Source organism: Sparus aurata, chromosome 13, assembly GCF_900880675.1.
Source record: "Sparus aurata chromosome 13, fSpaAur1.1, whole genome shotgun sequence".
Taxonomy (NCBI): domain Eukaryota; kingdom Metazoa; phylum Chordata; class Actinopteri; order Spariformes; family Sparidae; genus Sparus; species Sparus aurata.
In genome coordinates this window covers 3,229,117-3,255,767 of record NC_044199.1, presented here as the reverse complement: position 1 = coordinate 3,255,767, position 26,651 = coordinate 3,229,117, and the positions used below count along the sequence as shown (strand labels likewise).

Genomic DNA, 26,651 nt, shown 5'->3' with positions numbered 1-26,651 from the left:
AAAATAAAATCTGAGTAGAAAAAGATGTTTTTACTGTGAAAACCACAAATATGTTTAAACAGAAGAAAGAGGTTCTAACTTATGAGAGTTCTTTTTATTTTGGTGACACCAAAACATGATGAGCAATCTGAAGAAACTGGTTGAGGGCAGAAATCTGACAGCATTTAGAAATGCACCCACCGGCCAGAGGTGATAAATGACCCGAGCTTGAAGACGTTCTCTGAATTTCTCTGCTGGCCAGAGGAGCCTGTTCCAAAGGACATTGAGTGAGTGTTCACAGCTACCAGCTGACAAAAGATACTGAGAGCAGTTTCATCAGTGAGCAACAATGAACAGCATCCTCTCATCCTCTCATATGAAAACAGACATGGCTGTTTTCATATGAGAGGATGCTGTTCTTGTTAAAAATTGCATGGGTGCAGGAATTGTTGTAAAAAAAGAAAGTAATGCTTTCTCAATAGTTATTTTAGCCTCACAATTATTTTTCTAAATGCTTTTTAAAAAAAAACTTGATGACGTTCTTTGAATTCCTCTGCCGGCCAGAGGAACTTGTCCAAATGGATACTGACTGATTGTTCACAGCTACCTGCTGATGAAAGATACTGAGAGCAGTTTCATTCATGTGTTTTTGAGTTCTGTACTTGCTTGTTGTAAAAATGAATGCAATGGTTGGATTTCTCAGAGAGCCTGAATAATTAAATGAATCGTCCAGAATTATCAGCCAATATTATCTTATTTCAGATTGATCTGTGTCTGGGTTTACTGCCTGTCGTCAGGCAAATAACAAGAAATGTATGTATGTTTGGGGCAATCGACAGTAGAAGCAGTGAGCAACAACGACTGTTGTGTCTGTTTTCATATGAGAGGATACTGTTGTTGGAATTGTTGGAAAAAAGGGAACTATGCTTTCTGAACAGTCATTTTAGCCTCACGATTATTTTTCTAAATGTTTTTTTCTTTGTTTTACTTTCTCAAATCATTGTCCTGAAAACTGTATATGATATTTGTGTTTTGGGGTTCTGTACTTGAATTATCAGATACAGAATATCAATGTTGGGGTTCAGAGTTAAGATTTGTTTTGTGTGTTTGTCCATGAGAGAGCAATAACTGTTTTTTTTATTTTAAGACTCAAAATAATATCAGCTTCAGAAATGCAGCATTAGTCTAGCTGTTTTTTTTATCCTCTTATCTTCTGCTTTGGGCTGTTTTTAAGTAAATCACCTGTGAGATAATTATTGGCTATTTTTGTATTGTATTACACAAAAACAATTGTACAATTTTCAGTCATCTATCATTCATTCATATTCAATAAAGCAGTTTCTTTCATATTTGGATTTTGATTGTGTTTTGGATGTATTATTTGCCTTCATCCACATAAATGTAAGAATATGAGGTCAAAGTTCAAAGTCCAGTTCTCTTATCTAACTTTCTCTGTGCTGTGGAATAAAATATACCTGACTCATTCCTGTGACACTCCCACTGTAGCACCTGCACATAGATTTAGGTAAGAACCGAGCACATCAACTAGGATGGTATCAGAACAGGGCGGAGCATCGAGCGAGTCTTCCTTATCATGAACTGTTCAAACTTGTCTTTTGATCACAAGTTTTCGGTAGCAGTTCAGTTCCAGCTACAGTTTCTGTGACCCGCTCCGAGCCTTCTTGATCACACAACTTTGGTAAGTTAAAGCAAACACACGTTTGTGTTAACAAAAAATGAAACAGGAGAATGTACTGTGGTCTTTACTGAATCTTGTGAGAATGATTCTTTTTATTTTATCCGTACTAAATATTGTGTAAGTAGGTAGGAGTATTAGGCTCATGGGTGAGAAAACATTTTCAAGAGGAATATTTTTCAGTTGTCATTATGCACCTCAAGAAAGAAGTCGAAATGTTGAGAATAAAGTCGACATTGTGGGACGACATCAAACATATGACTACCTCAACAAAGTGCCTTGTGTAGTTAAACTGGTGAAACAAAGACATTGTTTCTCTGTAAGCTCATCATCACAGTGTAGTTTCAGTATGAGGACTTTGAAGAGATGGTGCCGAAAACTTTTTCTGTTCAGAAGGAATAAAAACACACAGTCATGGAGGAGGTGGCTGCATTAATGTAAGCTTGAGAGGATGTAGCAATCATAGACATGTCCTCACTGAGCGGGTTGGCACGTGGCCGCATTATGTCTGCGTGTCCGCCATCTTGGATGTTAGAGCTCAGCCCCTTGAACTAATACGTCAATGGAGTGAACTTTATAAAGCTCCTTCTACAAAGTGCTATAAGTTAATGTCTCTCACTTACACATACACACGTACGGATATATTCAGTAAACAGATGTGAACCAAAAACAACATCTGTAACGTTTTCTGATGTTTCTAAATGTTAACTCCTTATATGTTCATTATACTGGTCGGCACCAAACCACCGGATGTATTTTTCTAATGTTTTAATGAGTGTTTACAGCTGCTGATGTGTGTAACTCTGTTACTGTGATGATACATGACAGTTAAATATTGAATTTGAATATAATAACCAGATCCTAACATGTAAATCTGACATTAGGAAGAGATTTGTGTTCCATCAACAAAATAAGTGGACAAACCTGTCATTAGATAATGTGATTGTGTTCTACTATGCATGAAAAGAGTGACGGCTATCTCACATTTTTTCTTTGTATGGTTGTGTGTCTATAGAAACGAATCACAGTGAATGTCACATTAATATGAATACTCTTAGTGATAATTGCATGTGTACTGTAAGTCATGAAACATTCATCATATTTCTTTCCTGTAGGTAAGACACTACATCACCTCATTTCAGTGACGTTCAAACTCAGCTGGAAACCTTTTTTCATTTCTTCAGCCAAGAAATAAAGGAACAATGGACAAAGTCATTAAGGTACTGATTCTCTCCTGTCGAGTGATTTAAATGAGTTTCATTACTACTTAAAGCTCTGTCACTCTGATGAAAGAAGTAAATGAAAACACAGTAACAGCATGTCTGAAGTCTTAAATGTGCATTCGCCAATACATTTCTATTAATAACATTTTCTGCCTGATATTGAAGGAAGAAGCAGATGACCAGGATGAAGAAAGCAGCCAAGCTTCTAATTGTGAACCTGTTGCAAAGGTTTGTTGTAGATGTTGTATTTTTATTTTACTCTGTGTTTGCAAATAATAACTAGTTGGTACAAGATAAAACTTGATTCAGTATGTGCAGTGTTGGGGAGTAACGAATTACATGTAACGACGTTACGTAATTTAATTACAAAATGTACGTAATTGTAATCCGTTACATTACTGGGAGAAAATATGTAATTAAATTACAGTTGCTTTTGGAAATTTCAATGATTACAACTTAAGTTACATTTGAAAAATCACAGCAAAAGCTCGGATTTATCAAATAGTTTTTCGCCCCCCTGGATTCATGTTTGTTTTTAGTTTTTTTCATATCAACATCCTCCTGCCAAAACTGACGCTTGTGATTGGCTCTGTCTGGTCATGTGCCATTCGACTCAACCGACAAACCGCACGGCGGCAGTCAGACTCAGCAGCAACAGTGTCGGCGGCGCACAAGATGTTCCTGGGCTGGAAATACAAAAAACACTTCCTACAGACAGAAGCCAGGCTTCCCTGTATTACAAAGGTGGCTCTCTGTTAACCCAGCTAGATCACCATGGTAACTTATGCTTAGCTCATAACCTGGCCCCGACCAGGTTCTGTTCAGAGTTTAATCATAAAATCGGCTATAAAAGCGCCGCTGTTTCACTATTTAACTCATTTACAGCTGACGTCACCTTTACTTTGAAAGTCCAGTGGAGCTGGATCAGAACGGAGCATTTGTACGGAGGGAGAGATCGCGCTGATCTGCTGCTGTTTACTTTCTCTCTGAGCGTCTCCGCCTACAGATGTTCAGCTGAGGGGAAACGCTGCTCAGCTGTTGATCCGACTCGCGTCAGGAGGTCATTTATTAGACTATAGCCTATTTACTTTTATATACAGTCACCACTGAAAGAAGTTGTGCGCTCGCAGCAGGACAGATAATTTAACTTAATGTGGCCATGAATAAATTAATTGTTTCGCCTGTTATGTGTTGCCCAAACGCAAATCTTGAGTAGGTGTACTGTGTTTTCTCACATTTAAAAAGGTCTTTGTACAGAGACAACATGAGATTTGCTTGTAGTTACAGCACCTAAAAAACCCACTGTAACCTATTTTCATACACACACCAGCCTCGCTTTCAATAAAACACACACTGACATTTTATAATTGCGATCAGTGAAATATATGAAAACAATATTTAACACAGTTTAAAACAACAGTTGTTGCTGCTCTAAAGCTTCAATTTAAAAGCAGCTCAATGTAGAGCTGTCAGAAATTAAAATCAGCCTCCTCTTGGCATATTTGCAGCAAACCTGTTGCTTCAGGCTGTGATCAGGCTTTTTGTATCGCTCATACTCTCTCCATTAAAACAACCTGCTCCTCTTGGCTGAAATCAGCCCGTTGTCGCTCCATTTAGTGAGGAAGTGAGCCTCTTCGCAGTACAGGCCGAAGGTCAGACTCATAATATATGGTTAAACCTTTGAACTGAAAGGTTTATCACACTATAGGTCTTAAAATGTGAAAATGGTTAGCAGTTGAGAGATTTCATTCAAAATTAAGAAAAGTAATCATAATGTAATCAAATGTAATTAGTTACATTACTTTGAGAAAGTAATTGAAATAGTTACACTACTATTACATTTTCAACAGGGTAACTTGTAATTGTAACCAACTACATTTCCAAAGTAATCTTCCCAACACTGAGTATGTGTCAGTGTATGTTCTCATTAACTTCAGCCATGTGTTTGAGATGATAAAAGTGTTGTCTGTCTCTGTGTTTCAGACCTGTGATAAACTGGAAACCTCTTCAGAGCTTTCTGATCCTCCCACCAAACGTCACCGGCCATCAGCTTCAATCCACAGCCACCCTTCTAATACACAGGTTAGCTAATGCATCGATGGTTTGAGACTGATCTTATTTTAATGGAATAATAATTGTTGTAATTAAATTGAGTAATAATTGTGTTTCGTTCCCAGGGAGAGAAGTCACATGCAACCCATTCTTTTTTTTGGCAATGGAACAAACAACGCACAACCTGTACCTGCAATCGATCTGGAACTGTTGAGGAGGTGCTGAAGAGAAGTCCAGCGTTTACAAAAATTGCAGGACAGAATGAAGGCAAAGAGCTTGTTTTCTTAAAAAATGGGAAAGCTATCAGTTCACACACTCCATGCAGGTTAATAGCTAAGGATGAACAGCTGATTGTCAAGTACATTCAGCGAGCCAAAGACAAAAACGAACCAAAGCACCCTGTTGTTCAGAGTGTTGAGCTTGTCACGTTTCATGTGTTGACAAGAGGTGGTGAAAATATAGTCGTAATCCTGAGAAACACTGAACTAAAAAAAGTGAGTCTGGAAATGACTGTGTATGCATACAAAGGGGAAAACGTGAAGCGCGCTCTGAGGAGAGATGGTCGTTTTAGGGATGAAGTGTTCAAAAAGAACTGTGTGCTCTCTGACACAAGCACTGGTGACACCACTGAAATGTCAAGTCTTGTTGACGATCTTGATGGTAAAACCTTCAAGATCATACTGCTCGACAAGTGTCCTCCACCAGAAAGTCTGCCTAACAGTCTTGACCTGATGCAGAGTTATTCTCCGAGATCCGACTCTGATGGAAACCAAGATCCTCCACAGCAGTCTGCTACAACAGAGTCAGAGAATGACAACAGACAGAAAGAGAAGCCAGAGCCAGAGGGTGACACGGCACCAGAACAAATACCACGTGAAATACCTAACTCAAAAACAATGAGGAGTCACCTAGCTACACAATTTACAGATTTAGTGAAGGGAACGAAAACTCAAGTCCCTAAGCTTTCACGAGTCCAGAATCTCTTCCGAGTCGACTATGGAAAGAATGATCAGACATGCAGGGAGGTGAAAACGATGAAGAAACTGATGGAGCTCAGTAACTCTGTTTGCCATGTGAGAATAAACGGAGGAGCAGAAGGAAGTGGCTTCCTGCTGTTTGACAAGTTCGTCCTCACAAACGGCCATGTGATTAAAAATATCTATGATGAGGAGACGAGGCAGCTCACTGAGAGGGTTACTGTCCATTTCTCTTATGAGAGTCTGGACCAGATGGAGGCTGGGCAAGATTCAAGAGCAGAGGTGGAAGAGGTCGCTGGCTTTGCATTCTATTCTGGAGAGGCAGGACATCGGTGTGACTGGGCTTTGTTAAAGCTAGGCGGTGAGCAGAATTTGCCTGATGGTCTGTTGAAACACTTTGGATTTCTTCCACCAAGTGGAGGAATTTGCATCATTGGGCATCCTGATGGTCGTGTGAAAATGATAGAGCCGTGCTTGATTGTTTCATTTGATAACCGCAGCCAGGTTGCAGAGAGGCATTACCGTGAAAATCCACAAGGTGCTGAGGTGCACACCAGTATTTACGGTGAAAACCCAGGACACATTCAGTGGGTTACTCCCCGTTTCTTTGAGGATGTGGCAGGATGGGTTAAACAGAACAAACAGGTTCTAACTTATGAGTCTTCTTTTTATTTTGGCTCATCTGGCTCTCCTGTCTTTGATGAGCACTGCAATGTCGTTGCAATGCATTCAGCAGGATATATCTACCACAATGCAAGGGGTCAAAGGCAGAGCGTCATAGAGTACGGCTATCCTTTGTCCACCATTATCAAACAAGTCATTATCCAGTTGGTGGAGAGAAGAAGGTTCGATGATTTAAAGGAATACCTCGCTTGCAGTTATGAACGACACCAAAAGATGATGAGCCATCTGAAGAAACTGGTTGAGGGGAGAAATCTGACAGCATTTAGAAATGCAGCCAACAGTCCAGAAGTCTTAAATGACGCGAGCTTGAAGACGTTCTTTGAGTTCCTCTGCCGGCGTGAGGAGCCTGTTCCAATGGACATTGACTGAGTGTTCACAGCTACCTGCTGATGAAAGATACTGAGAGCAGTTTCATTCAGCAGTGACTGTCATGTCTCTTTTCATATGAGAGGATGCTGTTGTTGTTAAATCCTGCAGGGGGCAGGAATTGTTTCAAACAAAGAGAACAATGTTTTTTCAATAAGCATTTTAACCTCACAGTGCAATGACAATAAAGGCTATTCTATTCTGTTCTACTTTTTTTTTACTGGATTTTTTATTTTTGGATAGTTTCTGTTCCCATCTGTTAAATCATTGTTCTGAAAACTGTAAATTACATTTGTGTTTTTGAGTTCTGTACTTGTTTGTTGTAAAACTGATTGCAGTGGTTGGATTCCTCAGAGAGCGTAAAGAATTTAATGAATCATCCAGAATTATCAGCTGATATTATATTATTAGATTTATCTGTGTCGGGGTTTACTGCCTGTCGTCAGGCAAATAACAAGAAATGTATGTATGTTTGGGGCAATCGTCAGTAGAAGCAGTGAGCAACAATGACTGTTGTTTCTGTTTTCATCTGAGAGGATGCTGTTGTTGGAATTGTTGGAAACGAAGAGAACTATGCTTTTCAATTGTCATTATTGTCTCCTGATTATTTTTCTAAATGCATTTTTTTTTTAAACTTTTGTCAAATATTTGTGTTTTGGGGTTCTGTGCTTGAATTATCAGCCAATATTAGATACAGTATCACTGTTGGGGTTCAGAGTTCAGATCTGTTTTGTGTGTTTGTCCATGAGAGAGCAATAACGGTTATTATTTTAAGACTCAAAATAATATCAGCATTAGAAATGCAGCATCAGTCTTGCTCTTTTTTCTTATCCTCTTATCTTCTGCTTTGGCCTGTTTTTAAGAAAATCACCTGTTAGATAATGATTTCCTATTTTTGTATTGTATTACACACAAACAATCGTACAATTTTCTGTCATCCATCATGATGTTGATACCAACATGTATGTTTTTAATAAACTAAAATCACCTGTGAGATTTTAGTTGCTATTTCACCTTCTTCTTTATGTTTTACATTTACAAACAATTGTTAAATACTGGATGAAGCAATATTTTGTGATACTGTCACTGTGTTGATACAATCTGTCTTGATAACGTCTCAAAAAGATATCACTTGTATTCATTATAGAGAAATAGGCAGTTTTGTAAAAATGAATAATGATTCATTCATATTCAATACAGCAGTTTCTTTCTTATTTGGATTTTGATTGTGTTTTGAATGTATTATTTTCTCCCATCAACATAAATGAATGAATAAGAAGTCAAAGTTCAAAGTCAAGATCTCTTATCTAACTTTCTCTGTGCTGTGGAATAAAATACACCTGACTCATTCCTGTGACACTCCCACTGTAGCACCTGCACATAGATTCAGGTAACAAACCAGCACATCAACTACAATGGTATCAGAACAGGGCGGAGCATCGAGCGAGTCTTCCTGATCATGAATTGCCCTAAACTGGTATTTTGATCACAAGCATTCAGGTAAGAACCCAGCATGAACTTTGATGGTGTCATTTACATTTAGGGCATTTGGTCACAGAGGAGCACTTGGGAGGATTTGGGTACTGGCAGACTGGCAGTGCCCCTCCCCCGCGCAGGCGCAGTGCCTGCTCTTACTTGGTCAGATGTGTTCAAGCTAAATCCCAAACTGTAAACAACGGCGGAGAACAGACAACAACAACAGAGACTAAAAATGCTCCACCATTGGCTACGTCAAGGGGAAGAAGTAAGAGTGAAGAAGAAAAGCTGTGTAAAAACAAAAAAAATGGACCGAGCCAGAGAGAAAACACAGATAAATATCAGAGCATCATTTTCAGAGGTGGCGGAGCTGAGGGATCTGTAAGGATCTGCTGGACAGGTAAGGACCACTGCTAATATATGTTTAATTCTATGTTTTGACAGCTTCTGACAGCATTTAGAAATGCAGCCAACAGTCCAGAGGTGATAAATGACACAAGCTTGAAGACATTCTTTGAATTCCTCTGCTGGCCAGAGGAGCCTGTCTCAATGGACATTGAGTGAGTGTTCACAGCTACCGGCTGACAAAAGATACTGAGAGCAGTTTCATTCAGCAGTGACTGTCATGTCAGTTTTCATATGAGAGGATGCTGTTGTTGGAATTGTTGTAAAGAAAGAGAGTAATGCCTTCTCAATAGTCATTTAAGCCTCACAATTATTTTTCTGAAGACTTTTTTAAGAAAACATTTGTCAGATCATTGTCCTGAAAACTGTAAATGATATTTGTGTTTTTGGGTTCTGTGCTTGAATTATCAGATACAGAATATCTATGTTGGGGTTCAGAGTTCAGATCTTTTTTGTGTGTGTTTGTCCATGAGAGAGCAATAGCTGTTATTATTTTAAAACTCAAAATAATATCAGCTTCAGAAATGTCTTATCAGTCTTGCTCTTCTTCTTTTTATCCTCTTATCTTCTGCTTTGGGCTGTTTTTAAGAAAATCACCTGTGAGATAATGATTTCCTATTTTTGTATTGTAGTACATAAAAACAATCGTACAATTTTACCGTCATCCATCATGATGTTGATACCAACATGTATAATTTTAATAAACTAAAATCACCTGTGAGATTTTAGTTATCTTATCGTGGTGGAGGGGTTTGAGCACCTGAATGATCCGAGGAGCTATGTTGTCCGGGGCTTAATGCCCCTGGTAGGGTCTCCCAAGGCAAACAGGTCCTAGGTGACGGGTCAGACTAAGATCGGTTCACTCGCCCCTGATGAAAGTCATACTACCAAGGACGTGCACGTCGCCCGGATCGGCGTCACCGGGGCCCCACCCTGGAGCCAGGCCCGGGGTTGGGGCTCGCAGGCGAGCGCCTGGTGGCCGGGTCTCTGCCCACGGGACCCGGCCGGGCGCAGCCCGAACGAGCAACGTGGGCCCGCCCTCCCGTGGGCTCACCACTCGCGGGAGGGTTCAGAAGGGGCCGGTGCAGAGGGATATGGGTGGCAGTCGTGGGCGGGGGCCCCGGCGGCCCGATCCCCGGATGGTGACTCTAGCCATGGGGACATGGAATGTCACCTCACTGGGGGGGAAAGAGCCTGAGCTGGTGCGGGAGGTTGAGCGGTACCGACTAGAAATAGTCGGTCTCACCTCCACGCACAGCATGGGCTCTGGAACCCAACTCCTTGAGAGAGGCTGGACTCTCTTCCACTCTGGAGTTGCCCGCGGCGAGAGGCGGCGAGCTGGTGTAGGCTTGCTTATAGCCCCCCAGCTCAGCCGCCATGTGTTGGAGTTCTCCCCGGTGAACGAGAGGGTCGTTTCCCTGCGCCTTCGGGTCGGGGATAGGGCTCTCACCGTTGTCTCGGCTTATGGGCCGAACAGCGGTGCAGAGTACCCGGCCTTCTTGGAGTCCCTGGGAGGGGTACTGGAGAGTGCTCCAACCGGGGACTCCGTCGTTCTCCTGGGGGACTTCAACGCCCACGTGGGCGATGACAGTGTTACCTGGAGGGGTGTGATTGGGAGGAACGGCCTCCCCGATCTGAACCCGAGTGGTGTTTTGTTACTGGACTTCTGTGCTAGTCACAGTTTGTCCATAACTAACACCATGTTCAAGCATAAGGGTGTCCATATGTGCACGTGGCACCAGGACACCCTAGGCCGGAGATCAATGATCGACTTTGTGGTCGTGTCATCTGACCTCCGGCCGTATGTCTTGGACACTCGGGTGAAGAGAGGGGCTGAGCTGTCAACTGATCACCACCTGGTGGTGAGTTGGATCCGCTGGCGGGGGAGGAAGCTGGACAGACCTGGCAGGCCCAAACGTATCATGAGGGTCTGCTGGGAACGTTTGGCAGAACCCTCTGCCAGGGAGATCTTTAACTCCCACCTCCGGGAGAGCTTTGACCAGATCCCGAGGGAGGCTGGGGACATAGAGTCCGAATGGACCATGTTCTCCACCTCCATTGTTGACGCGGCTGTCCGGAGCTGTGGCCGTAAGGTCTCCGGTGCCTGTCGCGGCGGCAATCCCCGAACCCGGTGGTGGACCCCGGAAGTAAGGGTTGCCGTCAAGCTGAGGCAGCTGACGGGTACCGGCAGGCCAAGCGTGCGGCAGCACGGGCAGTCTCGGAAGCAAAAACTCGGGTCTGGGAAGAGTTCGGGGAGGCCATGGAGAAGGACTACCGGTCGGCCTCGAAGAAATTCTGGCAAACCATCCGGCGCCTCAGGAGGGGGAAACAGTCCTCCACCAACACTGTTTACAGTGGAGGTGGGGAGCTGTTGACCTCGACTGGGGACATCGTCGGGCGGTGGAAGGAATGCTTCGAGGATCTCCTCAATCCCACTGACACGCCTTCCATTGAGGAAGCAGAGGCTGGGGACTCAGAGGTTGACCCATCCATCACCCAAGCCGAAGTCACTGAGGTAGTCCGTAAGCTCCTCAGTGGCAAAGCACCGGGGGTGGATGAGATCCGCCCTGAGTACCTCAAGTCTCTGGATGTTGTGGGGCTGTCTTGGCTGACACGTCTCTACAGCATCGCGTGGCAGTCGGGGACAGTGCCTCTGGACTGGCAGACCGGGGTGGTGGTCCCCCTATTTAAAAAGGGGGACCGGAGGGTGTGCTCCAACTATCGGGGGATCACACTCCTCAGCCTCCCCGGGAAAGTCTATTCCAGGGTACTGGAGAGGAGAATTCGGCCGATAGTCGAACCTCGGATCCAGGAGGAACAATGCGGTTTTCGTCCTGGCCGTGGAACACTGGACCAGCTCTATACCCTCCGCAGGGTGCTCGAGGGTTCATGGGAGTTTGCCCAACCAGTCCACATGTGTTTTGTGGACTTGGAGAAGGCATTCGACCGTGTCCCTCGTGGCATACTGTGGGGGGTGCTCCGGGAGTACGGGGTCGGGGGCCCTCTGTTAAGGGCCGTGCGGTCCCTGTACTGCCGGAGCAGGAGCCTGGTTCGCATTGCCGGCAGTAAGTCAGACCTGTTCCCAGTGCATGTTGGACTCCGGCAGGGCTGCCCTTTGTCACCGGTTCTGTTCATTACTTTTATGGACAGAATTTCTAGGCGCAGCCACGGGCCGGAGGGGATCTGGTTCGGGAGCCAATGGATCTCGTCTCTGCTTTTCGCGGATGACGTGGTCTTGTTGGCTCCTTCGAGCCGGGACCTCCAGCATGCCCTGGGGCGGTTTGCAGCCGAGTGTGAAGCGGCTGGGATGAGAATCAGCACCTCCAAATCCGAGGCCATGGTTCTCGACCGGAAAAAGGTGGCCTGCTCCCTCCAGGTGGGAGGAGAGTTCCTGCCTCAAGTGGAGGAGTTTAAGTATCTTGGGGTCTTGTTCACGAGTGAGGGAAGGACGGAGCGTGAGATTGACAGACGGATCGGTGCAGCGGCCGCAGTAATGCGGTCTTTGTATCGGTCTGTCGTGGTGAAGAGAGAGCTGAGCCGAAAGGCGAAGCTCTCGATTTACCAGTCAATCTACGTTCCGACCCTCACCTATGGCCATGAACTCTGGGTCATGACCGAAAGAATAAGATCCCGGATACAAGCGGCCGAAATGAGTTTCCTCCGCAGGGTGGCAGGGCGCTCCCTTAGAGATAGGGTGAAGAGCTCTGTCACCCGGGAGGAGCTCAGAGTAGAGCCGCTGCTCCTCCACATCGAGAGGAGCCAGCTGAGGTGGCTCGGGCATCTGTTTCGGATGCCCCCGGGACGCCTCCCTCGGGAGGTGTTCCTGGCATGTCCCTCCGGGAGGAGACCCCGAGGAAGACCCAGGACACGCTGGTGTGACTATGTCACTCAGCTGGCCTGGGAACGCCTTGGGGTCCTCCCGGAAGAGCTGGAGGCAGTATCCGGGGAGAGGGAAGTCTGGGTGTCCCTGCTCAGGCAGCTGCCCCCGCGACCCGGCCCCGGATAAGCGGAAGAAAATGGATGGATGGATGGATGGATAAAATCACCTGTGAGATTTTAGTTTTAGTTTACATGTACAAACAATTGTTCAAAAAAAAAGAAAAATTGGCAGTTTTGTAAAAATGAATGATTCATTTATATTCAATAAAGCAGTTTCTTTCTTATTTGGATTTTGATTGTGTTCTGAATGTGTTATTTGCTCCCATCAACATAAATGAATGAATAAGAAGTCAAAGTTCGAAGTCAAGTTCTCTTAACTAACTTTCTCTGCCCTGTGGAATAAAATACACCTGACTCATTCCTGTGACACTCCCACTGTAGCACCTGCACATGGATTCAGGTAAGAACCCAGCACACCAACTAGGATGGTATCAGAACAGGGCGGAGCATCGAGCGAGTCTTCCTGATCATGAACTGCCCTAAACTGGTATTTTGGTCACAAGTTTTGGTAGCAGTTCAGTTCCAGCTACTGTTTCTGTGACCTGCTGCGAGGCTTCTTGATCACACGACTCTGGTAAGTAAAATAAAACACACTTTGGTATTGGGAAAGGATGAAACAGCATAATGTGCTGTGGTCTTTACTGAATCTTGTGACAGAATGTTTTTATTTTATTGTATCCGTACTAAATATAACCTTAAGTAAAGAAAAACAACTTTAACTGTGTACTGGTTACTTGGATTTGACTTCTGCTTGTATTAGACATTTATAATAGAGCATCATATCAGTTTTAAAATGTCGTAGAAACTCTTCTGTTATGTCATTTATAACTTTATGTATTGTTCTTTATTTGGGTGTATTTTATACCTTCCTTGTATTAATGAATACAAAAAATGATTGGCCTGCATTTGATTAAGTTTCATTTTGTGGCAATAGAGTGAAAAAGAGATTTTACACCAACAAAACAGGTGTTTTCTGGTCTCGTGGTGTCTTTTGCTCCGGCTCCAGTGTTCTGTTTTCCCTCCTTGTCGTCCACACTTGCTCTGCATTTTCCTCTTTAGCCTTTCCGTCCTTGAAGTGTTGTTCTGTTCCTTTCCCACCTTACTCCACCTGCACCACATCCTGTTAGTTCTTATTAGTTGTGTTTGTATTCAAGCCTGTGTGCTTCATTCTGTCTTTATCAGTTTGTTCCTAGGTTACCACCCTGTGTTACCACCCTGTGATCCTCCTGTGTGTTTCACCTGAGCCTGTTGACTTCAGTGTTTTCCAGTTTTCTGCAGCGTCTCCCTGTCTAACTCCATGGTAAGTTTCTGTGTTTTTGTTCCTCTTGTTTTTTATTACTTGTACTTTGTTCTTCTTAGTTGGTACTTTTTTTTTTGCCTTTTGTGTTGCTACTTTGTTTTTTGATGTTGCTCTTCTTGGTTTTTGTTGGATTCTTGGATTTTGGATAATTATAGCTTTTTGTTAATCAATCTCCTCTTCAGTTGCTCATCCTTCCAGGCTCTCGTGTGTTTCTGCATTTGGGTCCTCACCTTTTCATAAAGTGTAATAAGAGGTGCACAAACCTGTCGTTGGATAATGTGATAGCATTGTGCCACACCCTGGTTTGCATGAACAGAGTGATGACTATCTCACATTTGTTTGTATGGTTGTGTGACTTGTGAATGTCACATTAATATGAATACACTCAGTGATGATTGCATGTGTACTGTAAGTCATGATACATTCATCATATTTCTTTCCTGTAGGTAAGACACCACATCACCTCATTTCAGTGACATTCAAACTCAGCTGGAAACTTTTTCTTATTTCTTCAGCCCAGAAATAAAGGACCAATGGAGCCAGAGCCAGAGGGTGACACGGCACCAGAACAAATACCACATGAAATACCTAACTCAAAAACAATGACGAGTCACCTAGCTACACAATTTACAGATTTAGTGAAGGGCACAATATCTGAAGTCCCTAAGCTTTCTCAAGTCCAGAATCTCTTCCGCGTCGAATATGGAAAGAATGATCAGACATGCAGGGAGGTGAAAACGATGAAGAAACTGATGGAGCTCAGTAACTCTGTTTGCCATGTGAGAATAAACGGGAGAGCAGAAGGAAGTGGCTTCCTGCTGTTTGACAAATTTGTCCTCACAAACGGCCATGTGATTAAAAACATTTATAATGAGGAGACGAGGCAGCTTACTGAGAAGGTTACTGCCCATTTCTCTTATGAAAGTCGGAGACAGGTGGAGACAGGAGCAGAGGTGGAAGAGGTCGCTGGCTTTGCGTACTATTCTCAAGAGTCAGGACATCAGTATGACTGGGCTTTGTTAAAGCTAGGCGGTGAGCAGGATTTGCCTGATGGTCTGTTGAAACACTTTGGATTCCTTCCACAAAGTGGAGGAATTTGCATCATTGGGCATCCTGATGGTCGTGTGAAAAAGATAGAGCCGTGCTTGATTGTTTCATTTGATAACCGCAGCCAGGTTGCAGAGAGGCATCAACGTGAAAATCCACAAGGTGCTGAGGTGGACACCAGTATTTACGGTGAAAATCCAGGACACATTCAGTGGGTTACTCCCCGTTTCTTCGAGGATGTGGCAGGATGGGTTAAACAGAACAAACAGGTTCTAACTTATGAGTCGTCTTTTTATTTTGGCTCATCTGGCTCTCCTGTCTTTGATGAGCACTGCAATGTCGTTGCAATGCATTCAGCAGGATATATCTACCACAATGAAAGGGGTCAAAGCCAGAGCGTCATAGAGTACGGCTATCGTTTGTCTGTCATTATCGAACAAGTCATTATCCAGTTGGTGGAAAGAAAAAGGTTCGATGTTTTGAAGAAATACCTCGCTTGCAGTTATGAACGACACCAAGACATGATGAGCAATCTAAAGAAACTGGTTGAGGGCAGAAATCTGACAGCATTTAGAAATGCAGTCAACAGTCCAGAGGTCAGACAGGACGTGAGCTTGATGACGTTCTTTGAATTTCTCTTTCAGCCAGAAGAACCTGTCCCAATGGATGCTGACTGAGTGTTCAGTTATGTCCTGATGAAAGTTACTCAGAGCAGTTTCATTCAGCAGTGACTGTCTGTCTCTTTTCATATGGGAGGATGCTGTTGTTGTTAAATCCTGCAGGGGGCAGGAATTGTTTCAAACAAAGAGAACTATATTTTCTTAATGGTCATTTTAGCCTCACGATTTCTAAATGTTTTGGGGGGTTTTTGTGCTGTTTTTTTTTTATTTTTGGATAGTTTTTGTTCTGATCTGTGAAATCATTAAACTGTAAATTACATTTGTGTTTTTGAGTTCTGTACTTGTTTGTTGTAAAACTGATTGCAGTGGTTGGATTCCTCAGAGAGCCTAAAGAATTTAATGAATCATCCAGACTTATCAGCTGATATTATATTATTAGATTTATCTGTGTCGGGGTTTACTGCCTGTCGTCAGGCAAATAACAAGAAATGTATGTATGTTTGGGGCAATCGACAGTAGAAGCAGTGAGCAACAATGACTGTTGTTTCTGTTTTCATATGAGAGGATGCTGTTGTTGGAATTGTTGGAAACGAAGAGAACTATGCTTTTCAATAGTCATTATTGTCTCCTGATTATTTTCTAAATGCATTTTTTTTTTTTTTACTTTTGTCAAATATTTGTGTTTTGGGGTTCTGTGCTTGAATTATCAGCCAATATTAGATACAGTATCAGAGAGCAATAACTGTTTTTTTTATTTTCATTTTAAAACTCAAAATAATATCAGCTTCAGAAATGCAGCATCAGTCTAGCTGTTTTTTTTATCCTCTTATCTTCTGCTTTGGGCCGTTTTTAAGAAAATCACCTGTGAGATAATGATTTCCTATTTTTGTATTGTAGTACATAAAAACAATCGTACAATTTTCTGTCATCCATCATGATGTTGATACCAACATGTATGTATGTAAAATCACTGGTGATATTTTAGTTGCAATTTCACCTTATTTTTTATCTTTTGCATTTACAAACAATTGTTCAATACTGGATAAAGCAAAATTCTGTCATACTGTCATTTAAATAATTTCACAGTCTGGGATCAATAAAGTAATTCTATTCTATTCTATTGTGTTGATACAGTCTGTCTTGATAATGTCTCAAAATGAAATCACTTGTATTCATTATAGAAAAATGAGGGAGGGATTTTGATTGTGTTCTGAATGGATTATTTGCTCCCATCAACATAAGAACAAGAAGTCAAAGTTCAAGATCTCTTAACTAACTTTCTCTGCCCTGTGGAATAAAATACACCTGACTCATTCCTGTGACACTCCCACTGTAGCACCTGCACATAGATTCAGGTAAGAACCCAGCATGAACTTTGATGGTGTCATTTACATTTAGGGCATTTGGTCACAGAGGAGCACTTGGGAGGATTTGGGTACTGGCAGACTGGCAGTGCCCCTCCCCCGCGCAGGCGCAGTTCCTGCTCTTACTTGGTCAGATATGTTCAAGCTAAATCCCAAACTGTAAACAATGGCGGAGAACAGACAACAACAACAGAGACTAAAAATGCCCCACCATTGCCCACGTCATGGAGAAGAAGTAAGAGGAGTGAAGAAGAAAAGCTGTGTAAAAACAAAAAAATGGACCGAGCCAGAGAGAAAACACAGATAAATATCAGAGCATCATTTTCAGAGGAGGAGGAGCTGAGGGATCTGTAAGGATCTGCTGGACAGGTAAGGACTGCTGCTTGATATATGTTTAATTCTATGTTTTAACCACAAGGCTAAGATGGCGGCGGTTACAGTAATGCTCACAATAGCGCATATCGCCGTATCATGTTGCTGTTCAACTACGTACCTTGTTGCTAAATCTAGCTTGTTAGCTTGTATGCTAACTCCGATGTTTTGCTTTGTCTTTATGGCTACTGGTTAGCAAAAGTGTCTTTCAACTGACCGGGCAGTTATAATAACGTTCGTTTGTGTTCAGGACGCTCTGAAGTGGTTGAATCAGTTTAGAGAAATAACGTTCCTCGTGCTTCAGAAAGGCAGCATGGTGACGATGATTAGCTGTTAACTCCGTCTGCAGTGATGTGAGGAATATTGTTTGTTACTCAGGTTACTACAGTGATCTGCATGAGGCACTCGTCATTGTAATTTAGTCGTATTGATCGGAAATAGAGCAATCAGGGCTTATGTTGTTATTATTTTGAATGCGCCATCTTGGTTATCTGGCGCCCGCTGTTACCATGGTTACAAGCCTGCTCTTGCGCAGTGGGCAGGCTTGTGTGGGCGGGGCTTATAAGGCTGCAGCGTCAGAGAGGAAGAGGGAGGAGCTGTGGTCGTTTGAGTTCCAGCTACATGTGCAGTGACCCACACCGAGGCTACTTGATCACACGACTTTGGTAAGTTAAAACAAACACACTTTTGTGTCGACAAGAGAAGAAACAGAAGTATGTGCTGGGGTCTTTACTGAGTCTTGTGACAATGATTCTTTTTATTTTATCCGAACTAAATAATACGTAAGTAGGGAGGAGTATTAGGGCCATGGGTGAGAAAACCTTTTCAGGAGTAAGTTGTTTTTTACTTTAATTATGCACCTTAAGAAAGAAGTCGAAATGTCGACAATAAAGTTGACATTTCAAGAATTAAGTCGATCTTTAGCTCATAATCACAGTGTAGTTTCAGTATTAGGACTTGGGGCAGAAAGGGCAGAAAATGTTTTCTGTTCAGAAGGAAAAACAACAGTCATGGAGGAGGAGGAGGCTGCATTCCTGTAAATTGAATTTACAGGATAGACATATACATGACGTCACTGAGCGGGTTGGCGCCTTGCCGCTATATGTCTGCGCGCTAATTTACCCAAAGAACCATTTTCTCAAAAAATACAGACCTGATCTCTCTGATTCCTGTGTATTCTGTAAAGTTGAGACAGAAACGAATGTACATTTATTTTATGATTGTATATATGTAAAGTTCTTCTGGATGGATGTTGAAAATATGTTTGAATCGCTATGTGGGATTAAGATCAACCTGCAAAAAGGGATGTTATTTTTTACTTTGAGAAAAAAGTTATGGACCAAAGTCATGTATTTTTGTTAAACCTTTTTATATTATTTGGACGATTTTATGTACATAAATGCAAATGGACTGAAAGAAAACCCAATATACACCAATTTAAAAATGAAATGAGGATATACTTTGATACATTAAAGTCCGTGTAAACCAAAATCAGCCATTTTCTTCTAAACACATTAAACGGGTCATAAATGTGTTTACTTAAAACATGTAATAGCCATTCGGCCATGTAGAATTTAATTTTGGAGCTAGGCTCACAAACAGTTTTTCAACATTTCTGTGTTCAGGATTTAATGGGCGGGTCAGAATTCATGCAAATCATAGCCGCGTTACGTAACAAATATGATTTGCATAAACCCCGCCCTGCTGCGGAAGTGGTATAAATACGTTCAGCGCGTCAGCTTCAGCGGTTCTCCCACTCACTCTCCAGTCTCGGATAGCATTGCTTACAATAGTTTGCAGCTAGCTAACCAGCCAACCAGTCAGCTAACCAGCCATGTCTCCTCCACATCGCTCTGCATCTTTCCTGGATGCCACAGTGTGCAGGGTGACGGCGCTGTTAGCTTATTTAAGTTTCCTTCGGATGACAACGTATGGAAACGGGGGAGTCCGTTGACGCTGGTCAACTCCGTCCCCGGCTTGCATCCTCTCCTCCCGCCGACGAGGAGATGTGACCGCTGCTGACCGCTGCTGACACTCTCCGTCCCGCTGACGGCGGGTCCCACCGGCATGATGTGGCTGCGCCGCCGCTGACCCTCTTCGTCCCGCTGACGGCGGGTCCCACCGGCGGTATGTGGAGGTAGTATCAGGGTCGCATTATTGGTGAGCCGTCCCAGTGTGAACGGCTAATCCGGAGGCGCGGAGCGAGGGCGTGTCGGTCTGACAGTCTAACTGCACAGGTCCTTCACTCAACTAAATACAGAGAAATGTCCCACAAAGCAACGTTACATGACCGAACAAAAGTAACGTAGTAACTATAACTGTCTTTAGCAACTTATATGAGGAAAACAAATCCCACAGCTGTATGTGGAGAAGCGTCTGTCCTCCTGTCCGCCCCCTCCCTGTCCTCCCGACTCTTCCTCACATTTCTGCTCACAAAACAGCGTCTGTCACGCTTGTCACAAGAGTGTTTAACTCACCGAGTGTTTGACGAAAATAAATCACCGCGACCGCCAGCCCTCCTGACCGAGACTTCAGGAAACTGTCCCCCAGAAAACAGCCTCCGTCCCCGCGAGTGACAGAGTTAGACAGCGTCCTGTTTACTGATGGTGATTATGTATAATTATGTAATTTAGCGCGAAAAACTTCACTCCGTCACTTTCCAGGATGTTTAGTGGGTCAGGATCTCAATCAATACACGTTATAACAGCTTCTATATGATTATAAACTGTCCGCGGGTTTAGATAGACAAGGGGAACACCTGGGGAACACCTGGGGAGACACCGACGTCATTAACATGACATGTAGCCCCCGCCGCATGGGCGTGGTTCCAGCGCCTCTAACTGACACGCCCCCAGCGTTTCACAGCAGAAAGAAGTGCTTGTTTTTCCATGATTTAGAGACCTAATTTTATATACTTAACAATTTTTTTAATCTTTCAAATTTGGCTCAGTGGTCAATGATACATGTTTCTTTGGTGTGACAAACTCATAACAACTCATTTTTTTGCCGCTTTACACGGACTTTAACAGGACTAACAAACAGGAAGGCCATCCGGACTGTAGCTCTCTACAGAGCCTTGAGATCCTCATTGTGATTTTTAATTTATCCACTTATATTTTTTTATTTATTTATTTTCTCCACAAAGCCTTTGGGTCCTCTAATTGAGTCGAATGTATGTACCCCATGTTCAGTATTGTTTGTTTGTCATTGGTGATGAATTTAAAAAAACAAAAAACTATACGTCTGCACATCCGCCATCTTGGATGTTGGAGCTCAGCCCCTTGAACTAATACAAGTTAATGGAGTTGAACTTTATAAAGCTCCTTCCACAGAGTGCTGTAAATTAATGCCTCATTTACACATTCACACACGTGCAAATATATTCAGGAAACAGATATGAACCAAAAGCAACGTCTGTAACAATGATTATACAAGTTAACTACTCCTTATATGTTCATTATACAGGTCGGCACCGAACCACTGGATGTATTTTTCTAATGGTTTTATGAGTGTTTACAGCTGCTAATGTATGTCACTCTGTTACTATGATGATAACTGACAGTTAAATATTGAATCTGTATATAATAACCAGATTCTGACATCTGAATGTGACATAAGGAGGAGATTTCTGTCCAATAATCAAAAGTGATTGTTGCATGTGTACTGTAAGTCATGAAACATTCATCATATTTCTTTCCTGTAGGTAAGACACTACATCACCTCATTTCAGTGACGTTCAAACTCAGCTGGAAACCTTTTTTCATTTCTTCAGCCAAGAAATAAAGGAACAATGGACAAAGTCACTAAGGTACTGATTCTCTCCTGTCGAGTGATTTAAATGAGTTTCATTACTACATAAAGTTCTGTCACTCTAATGAAAGAAGTAAATGAAAACACAGTAACAGCATGTCTAAAGTCTAAAGGTTGCATTCTCCAATACATTTCTATTAATAACATTTTCTGCCTGATATTGAAGGAAGAAGCAGATTACCAGGATCAGGAAAGCAGCCAAGCTTCTAATTGTGAACCTGTTGCAAAGGTTTGTTGTAGATGTTGATAATAATGATAATAATAATAATAATAATAATGCATTTTATTTAAAGGCTTCTTTCAGAGCACTCAGGGACACCGCACATAACAACAACAGTACAAGAACAGGAGAAAATTTAGTGCAGATGAAAATAATAAATAACAAAGATACAATTCCATGTTGCCAGGAGCTTGGCACAGAATTCAGGCTCCGCAGTCCTCACCATACAGGAAGTCATACAGTGTTGTGTTTTTATTTTTCATCAGAATCAGAAATTCCTTTATTAGTCCTGCAAATGGGGAAATCTGTGCCTCAAACCAGCCAAATGACAGTTCAACATAACAATGAACAAACACATGTGTTTTGAATAATAAATGTAGTTGGTACACAGAGACTGATTTTTATTGTTGAATATTTTAATTTAATTTTCAGAGTATAACTTCCTGTTCTCTTTTAGTTTGTCTTATATTCAAAGCACATGATAAAACTTGATTCAGTATGTGTCAGTGTATGTTCTCATTAACTTCAGCCATGTGTTTGAGATGATAAAAGTGTTGTCTGTCTTTGTGTTTCAGCCCTGTGTTAAACTGGAAACCTCTTCAGAGCTTTCTGATCCTCCCACCAAACGTCACCGGCCATCAGCTTCAAACCACAGCCACCCTTCTAATACACAGGTTAGCTAATGCATCGATGGTTTGTGACTGGTCTTATTTTAATGGAATAATAATTGTTGTAAATTGAGTATTGATTGTGTTTCATTCCCAGGGAGAGAAGTCACATGCAACCCATTCTTTTTCTTGGCAATGGAAAAACGGACGCACAACTTGTACCTGCAATCAAGCTGGAACTGTTGAGGAGGTGCTGAAGAGAAGTCCAGCGTTTACAAAAATTGCAGGACAGAATGAAGGCAAAGAGCTTGTTTTCTTAAAAAATGGGAAAGCTATCAGTTCACACACTCCATGCAGGTTAATAGTTAAGGATGAACAGCTGATTGTCAAGTACATAAAAGCTGTAGACGAACCAAAGCCACTGGATCGCGCCCCTCGTTTTAAATATGGCGAGCCTGTCATGTTTCATGTGTTGACAAGAGGTGGTGAAAATATAGTCGTAATCCTGAGAAACACTGCACTAAAAAAAGTGAGTCTGGAAGTGACTGTGTATGCACACAAAGGGGAAAAAGTGAAGCACGCTCTGAGGAGAGACGGTCGTTTTAGGGATGAAGTGTTCAAAAAGAACTGGGCGCTCTTTGACACAAGCACTGATGTCACCACTGAAATGTCAAGTCTTGTTGACGATCTTGATGGTAAAACTTTCAAGATCATACTGCTCGACAAGTGTCCTCCACCAGAAAGTCAGCCTGGCAGTCTTGATGACGCTTACATGATGCAAAATGATTCTCCGAGATCTGACTCTGATGTAAACCAAGATCCTCCACAGCAGTCTGCTACTACAGAGTCAGAGAATGACAGCAGACAGAAAGAGAAGCCAGAGCCAGAGGGTGACACGGCACCAGAACAAATACCACGTGAAATACCTAACTCAACAACAATGAGGAGTCACCTAGCTACACAATTTACAGATTTAGTGAAGGGCACGAAAACTCAAGTCCCTAAGCTTTCCCGAGTCCAGAATCTCTTCCGAGTCGACTATGGAAAGAATGATCAGACATGCAGGGAAGTGAAAACGATGAAGAAACTGATGGAGCTCAGCAACTTTGTTTGCCATGTGAGAATAAACGGGAGAGCAGAAGGAAGTGGCTTCCTGCTGTTTGACAAGTTCGTCCTCACAAACGGCCATGTGATTAAAAATATCTATGATGAGGAGACGAGGCAGCTTACTGAGAAGGTTACTGTCCATTTCTCTTATGAGAGTCTGGACCAGATGGAGGGTGGGCAAGATTCAAGAGCAGAAGTGGAAGAGGTCGCTGGCTTTGCGTACTATTCTGGAGAGGCAGGACATCAGTATGACTGGGCTTTGTTAAAGCTCTGTGCTGAGCAGAATTTGCCTGATGGTCTCCTAACACACTTTGGATTCCTTCCAGAAAGTGGAGGAATTTGCATCATTGGGCATCCTGATGGTCGTGTGAAAATGATAGAGCCGTGCTTGATTGTTTCATTTGATGACCGCTGCCAGGTTGTGGACCGGCATCAACGTGAAAATCCAGGACACATTCAGTGGGTTACTCCCCGTTTCTTTAAGGATGTGTCAGAATTTATTAATCAGAACAAACAGGTTCTAACTTATGAGTCTTCTTTTTATTTTGGCTCATCTGGCTCTCCTGTCTTTGATGAGCACTGCAATGTTGTTGCAATGCATTCAGCAGGATATATCTACCACAATGCAAGGGGTCAAAGGCAGAGCGTCATAGAGTACGGCTATCCTTTGTCCCTCATTATCGAACAAGTCATTTACCAGTTGGTGGAAAGAGGAAGGTTCGATGTTTTGAAGAAATACCTCGCTTGCAGTTATGAACGACACCAAAACATGATGAGCAATCTGAAGAAACTGGTTGAGGGCAGAAATCTGACAGCATTTAGAAATGCAGCCAACAGTCCAGAGGTCAGACAGGACGTGAGCTTGAAGAAGTTCTTTGAATTCCTCTGTCGGCCAGAGGAGCCTGTTCCAATGGACTTTGAGTGTTCACAGCTACTGGCTGACTAAAGATACTCAGAGCAGTTTCATCAGTGAGCAACAACGACAGTCGTGTCTGTTTTCATATGAGAGGATGCTGTTGTTGGAATTGTTGGAAACAAACAGAACTATGCTCTCTGAATAGTCATTTCAGCCTTGTGATTTTTTTCTAAATGCTTTTCTTTCTTTCTTTCTTTTTTTCTAGATTTATTTTTTATTTTTTATTTTTTTTTTCGTTTTTGTTCCCATCTGTTAAATCATTGTTCTGAAAACTGTAAATCACATTTGTGTTTTTGAGTTCTGTACTTGCTCGTTTCAAAACTGACTGTAATGGTTGGATTTTTCAGAGAACCTGAAGAATTTAATTAAACATCCAGAATTATTAGCCTATATCATCTTATTTAAGACGTATCTGTGTCGGGGTGTACTGCCTGTCATCCTCTGCTTTAGAAATGCAGTATCAGTTTTACTCTTTTTTTATACCTTTTGTATCTTCAACTTTGGGTTGTTTTTAAGAAAATCACCTGTTAAATAATGATTTCATATTCTTTCATACTGTCATTGTGTTGATACCAATAACAATATGAAGGTTCTTAATTATAATAAATCACCTGCAAGATTTAAATTGTGATGTAATAACTTTTTTATGTATTGTACAATACTGGTTTCAGCAACACTATCATACTGTCATTGTTTTGATACAATACAATAGAAAAAAAAAACTTTTACCCTGTTAAAAGGTTTTTTTTTTCCATCAACATGTGAAGTTTTTCCTCACTCGAATCGAGGGTCTAAGGACAGACGATGTTGTTCACTGTACAGATTGTAAAGCCCACTGAGGCAATGTGATTGTGATTTTGGGCTATATAAATAAAATTGATTTGATTTGATATCTTGAAAATGATAAGTGGCAAAGTAAAATGATTTTACCTCCTTAAATTGTTTCTGTATTAAAAAAACAACAGGCTCAGTTTCAATAAATAACTGATAATAATCTATCAATATCAATAAAAAGTAATTTCTTTCTTATTTGGATTTTGATTGTGTGTTTTTTTTCCCCCTTCACCCATTAACATCAGGAATATATGAATTCAAAGTCTGAGATCAGAAAATAGTCTGTGGTCTTGAACATCTCTGATGCAAATTTTCTGGACTTTGTGGAATTTTACGCCATGGTAGAATATATGAGAAAATGTTGGTAGTTTTATCATCAGGAAGTATCCTGATGATAAAACTGTCAAAATTTTCAGGAACCACACTGAATGCTCAATTTACCTTTTTAGCAAACATATTTTTGTCCACAATCACACAAATGCAGGCAGTCTTGGAAAGCAATGGAGGAGAGCCCCAAGGAACTGGGCATAGCCAGCCTTTTAACTTGTGGTTCTAAGGCAGTAGCCAATCAGCTCCCTGGGGCAACCTGCAACCAATCACACGCACATGCTCACACTCAGTGCGTTTACATGCACAGCTTAGTCAGATTACAGCCATAGTTCGACTATGCTACTCAATCGGACAACTGCAATTATCCGAGTATACATGCCAGTGAGAAAATCGAATTACTGGCCGAAAGCATGTCATACCCTGGTACGCTAGGTGGCGCTGTACCCATTTCAACCATTGTTAACGGGCCACCTCCGGCTGACCTCTTTACGTCACCAGCTGCCTCGGCATTCAAGAAAGATGGCGTACGAAGAGCGAGACGAAGCTACATCTTTGTACACTTCGTATATGGTGTACATGATAATTACACAAACTAGGTGCACTCTGGCGCTCTTTCTTGCCGTGATTTCGGAGGAAAGACGCCGCCGCCGCCGCCCGTCTACTTCCGGCTCACGGCCCCGGGGAAAAATCTCGCGCCTGCGCAGAATGCAAAATCAGGAGTAATGCGACTTTCAATCGATTAATCTACGTAGTGTAATTCGACTATGAGAAATCCGATCCGGTCCGATATTAGTCAGACAAAGGTGTATACATGCATCTTAAAAATCCGTTCATAGTCAGACTAACGCAGTAATTCGGTTTTCTTGAGTGTCATGTAAACGCACTGACTCACTCAGCGAGATCGAAAAGTGGCTAAAGGTATGTCGATTGCTGCTCAACGGCATATACCGATCCCTAGAATGGCATACAGATTCTCGGAGTGGTATGCTGCTATTATGCGGCTGTTATTCCACCGACACATGATGGTATGTGCCGCTTGAGATTGTTAGACTGTTGGATGGGTACCGCTCCCTGATGAATATGCAAATGTAATGCCACTGGGCTGGTTTGACGACAAGTGCAGCCGTAAACATAAACTTTTTTATGTTAGCCTTATAGCCAGTCTGACTAATCGATAGCAGAACTTTTGAGCCTGCCAACAAAACAATACTTAGTGATGGGTTTTCATTATTACGGTGGCTGGGCTAATATTAGCCATGTTAGCTAAGGTTAGCGCTTTCATTAGCTTTAAGTAGTTTATAGGCGGACATTTAGACATATTGCTTT

At 42.3% G+C, this 26,651-nt stretch overlaps 2 protein-coding genes across 6 annotated transcripts; both read left to right on the top strand.

The window, feature by feature from the left end:
• Positions 1 to 1,618: 1,618 nt before the first annotated feature.
• LOC115594670 (protein FAM111A-like) lies at positions 1,619 to 16,593 on the top strand. Its single transcript, XM_030438871.1, has 6 exons — positions 1,619 to 1,678; positions 2,791 to 2,895; positions 3,064 to 3,126; positions 4,882 to 4,980; positions 5,076 to 5,796; positions 14,650 to 16,593. Exons 2-6 carry the CDS (start codon positions 2,878 to 2,880, stop codon positions 15,819 to 15,821), a joined length of 2,073 nt encoding a protein of 690 aa, XP_030294731.1. The 5' UTR covers positions 1,619 to 1,678; positions 2,791 to 2,877; the 3' UTR covers positions 15,822 to 16,593.
• Positions 8,732 to 24,887, top strand: LOC115594854 (protein FAM111A-like). 5 transcript variants are annotated; one of them, XM_030439133.1, is made up of 5 exons: positions 8,732 to 8,853; positions 21,273 to 21,308; positions 21,477 to 21,539; positions 22,106 to 22,204; positions 22,296 to 24,887. In XM_030439133.1, exons 2-5 carry the CDS (start codon positions 21,291 to 21,293, stop codon positions 24,189 to 24,191), a joined length of 2,076 nt encoding a protein of 691 aa, XP_030294993.1. In that variant the 5' UTR covers positions 8,732 to 8,853; positions 21,273 to 21,290; the 3' UTR covers positions 24,192 to 24,887. The 5 variants fall into 5 exon arrangements, with proteins under 5 accessions (XP_030294993.1, XP_030294990.1, XP_030294989.1 ...); XM_030439130.1 differs by having other exon boundaries at positions 8,743 to 8,853; positions 21,204 to 21,308; XM_030439129.1 differs by lacking the exon at positions 8,732 to 8,853 and adding an exon at positions 17,266 to 17,497 and having other exon boundaries at positions 21,204 to 21,308.
• The last annotated feature ends 1,764 nt before the right edge of the window (positions 24,888 to 26,651 follow it).

Bases quoted from the DNA above. Each gene is read 5' to 3' on its own strand.
- LOC115594670 (XM_030438871.1), top strand. The intron at 3,127-4,881 runs GTTTGTTGTAGA...TCTGTGTTTCAG, and splicing joins ATTGTGAACCTGTTGCAAAG to ACCTGTGATAAACTGGAAAC. The intron at 4,981-5,075 runs GTTAGCTAATGC...TTTCGTTCCCAG, and splicing joins GCCACCCTTCTAATACACAG to GGAGAGAAGTCACATGCAAC.
- LOC115594854 (XM_030439133.1), top strand. The intron at 21,540-22,105 runs GTTTGTTGTAGA...TTTGTGTTTCAG, and splicing joins ATTGTGAACCTGTTGCAAAG to CCCTGTGTTAAACTGGAAAC. The intron at 22,205-22,295 runs GTTAGCTAATGC...TTTCATTCCCAG, and splicing joins GCCACCCTTCTAATACACAG to GGAGAGAAGTCACATGCAAC.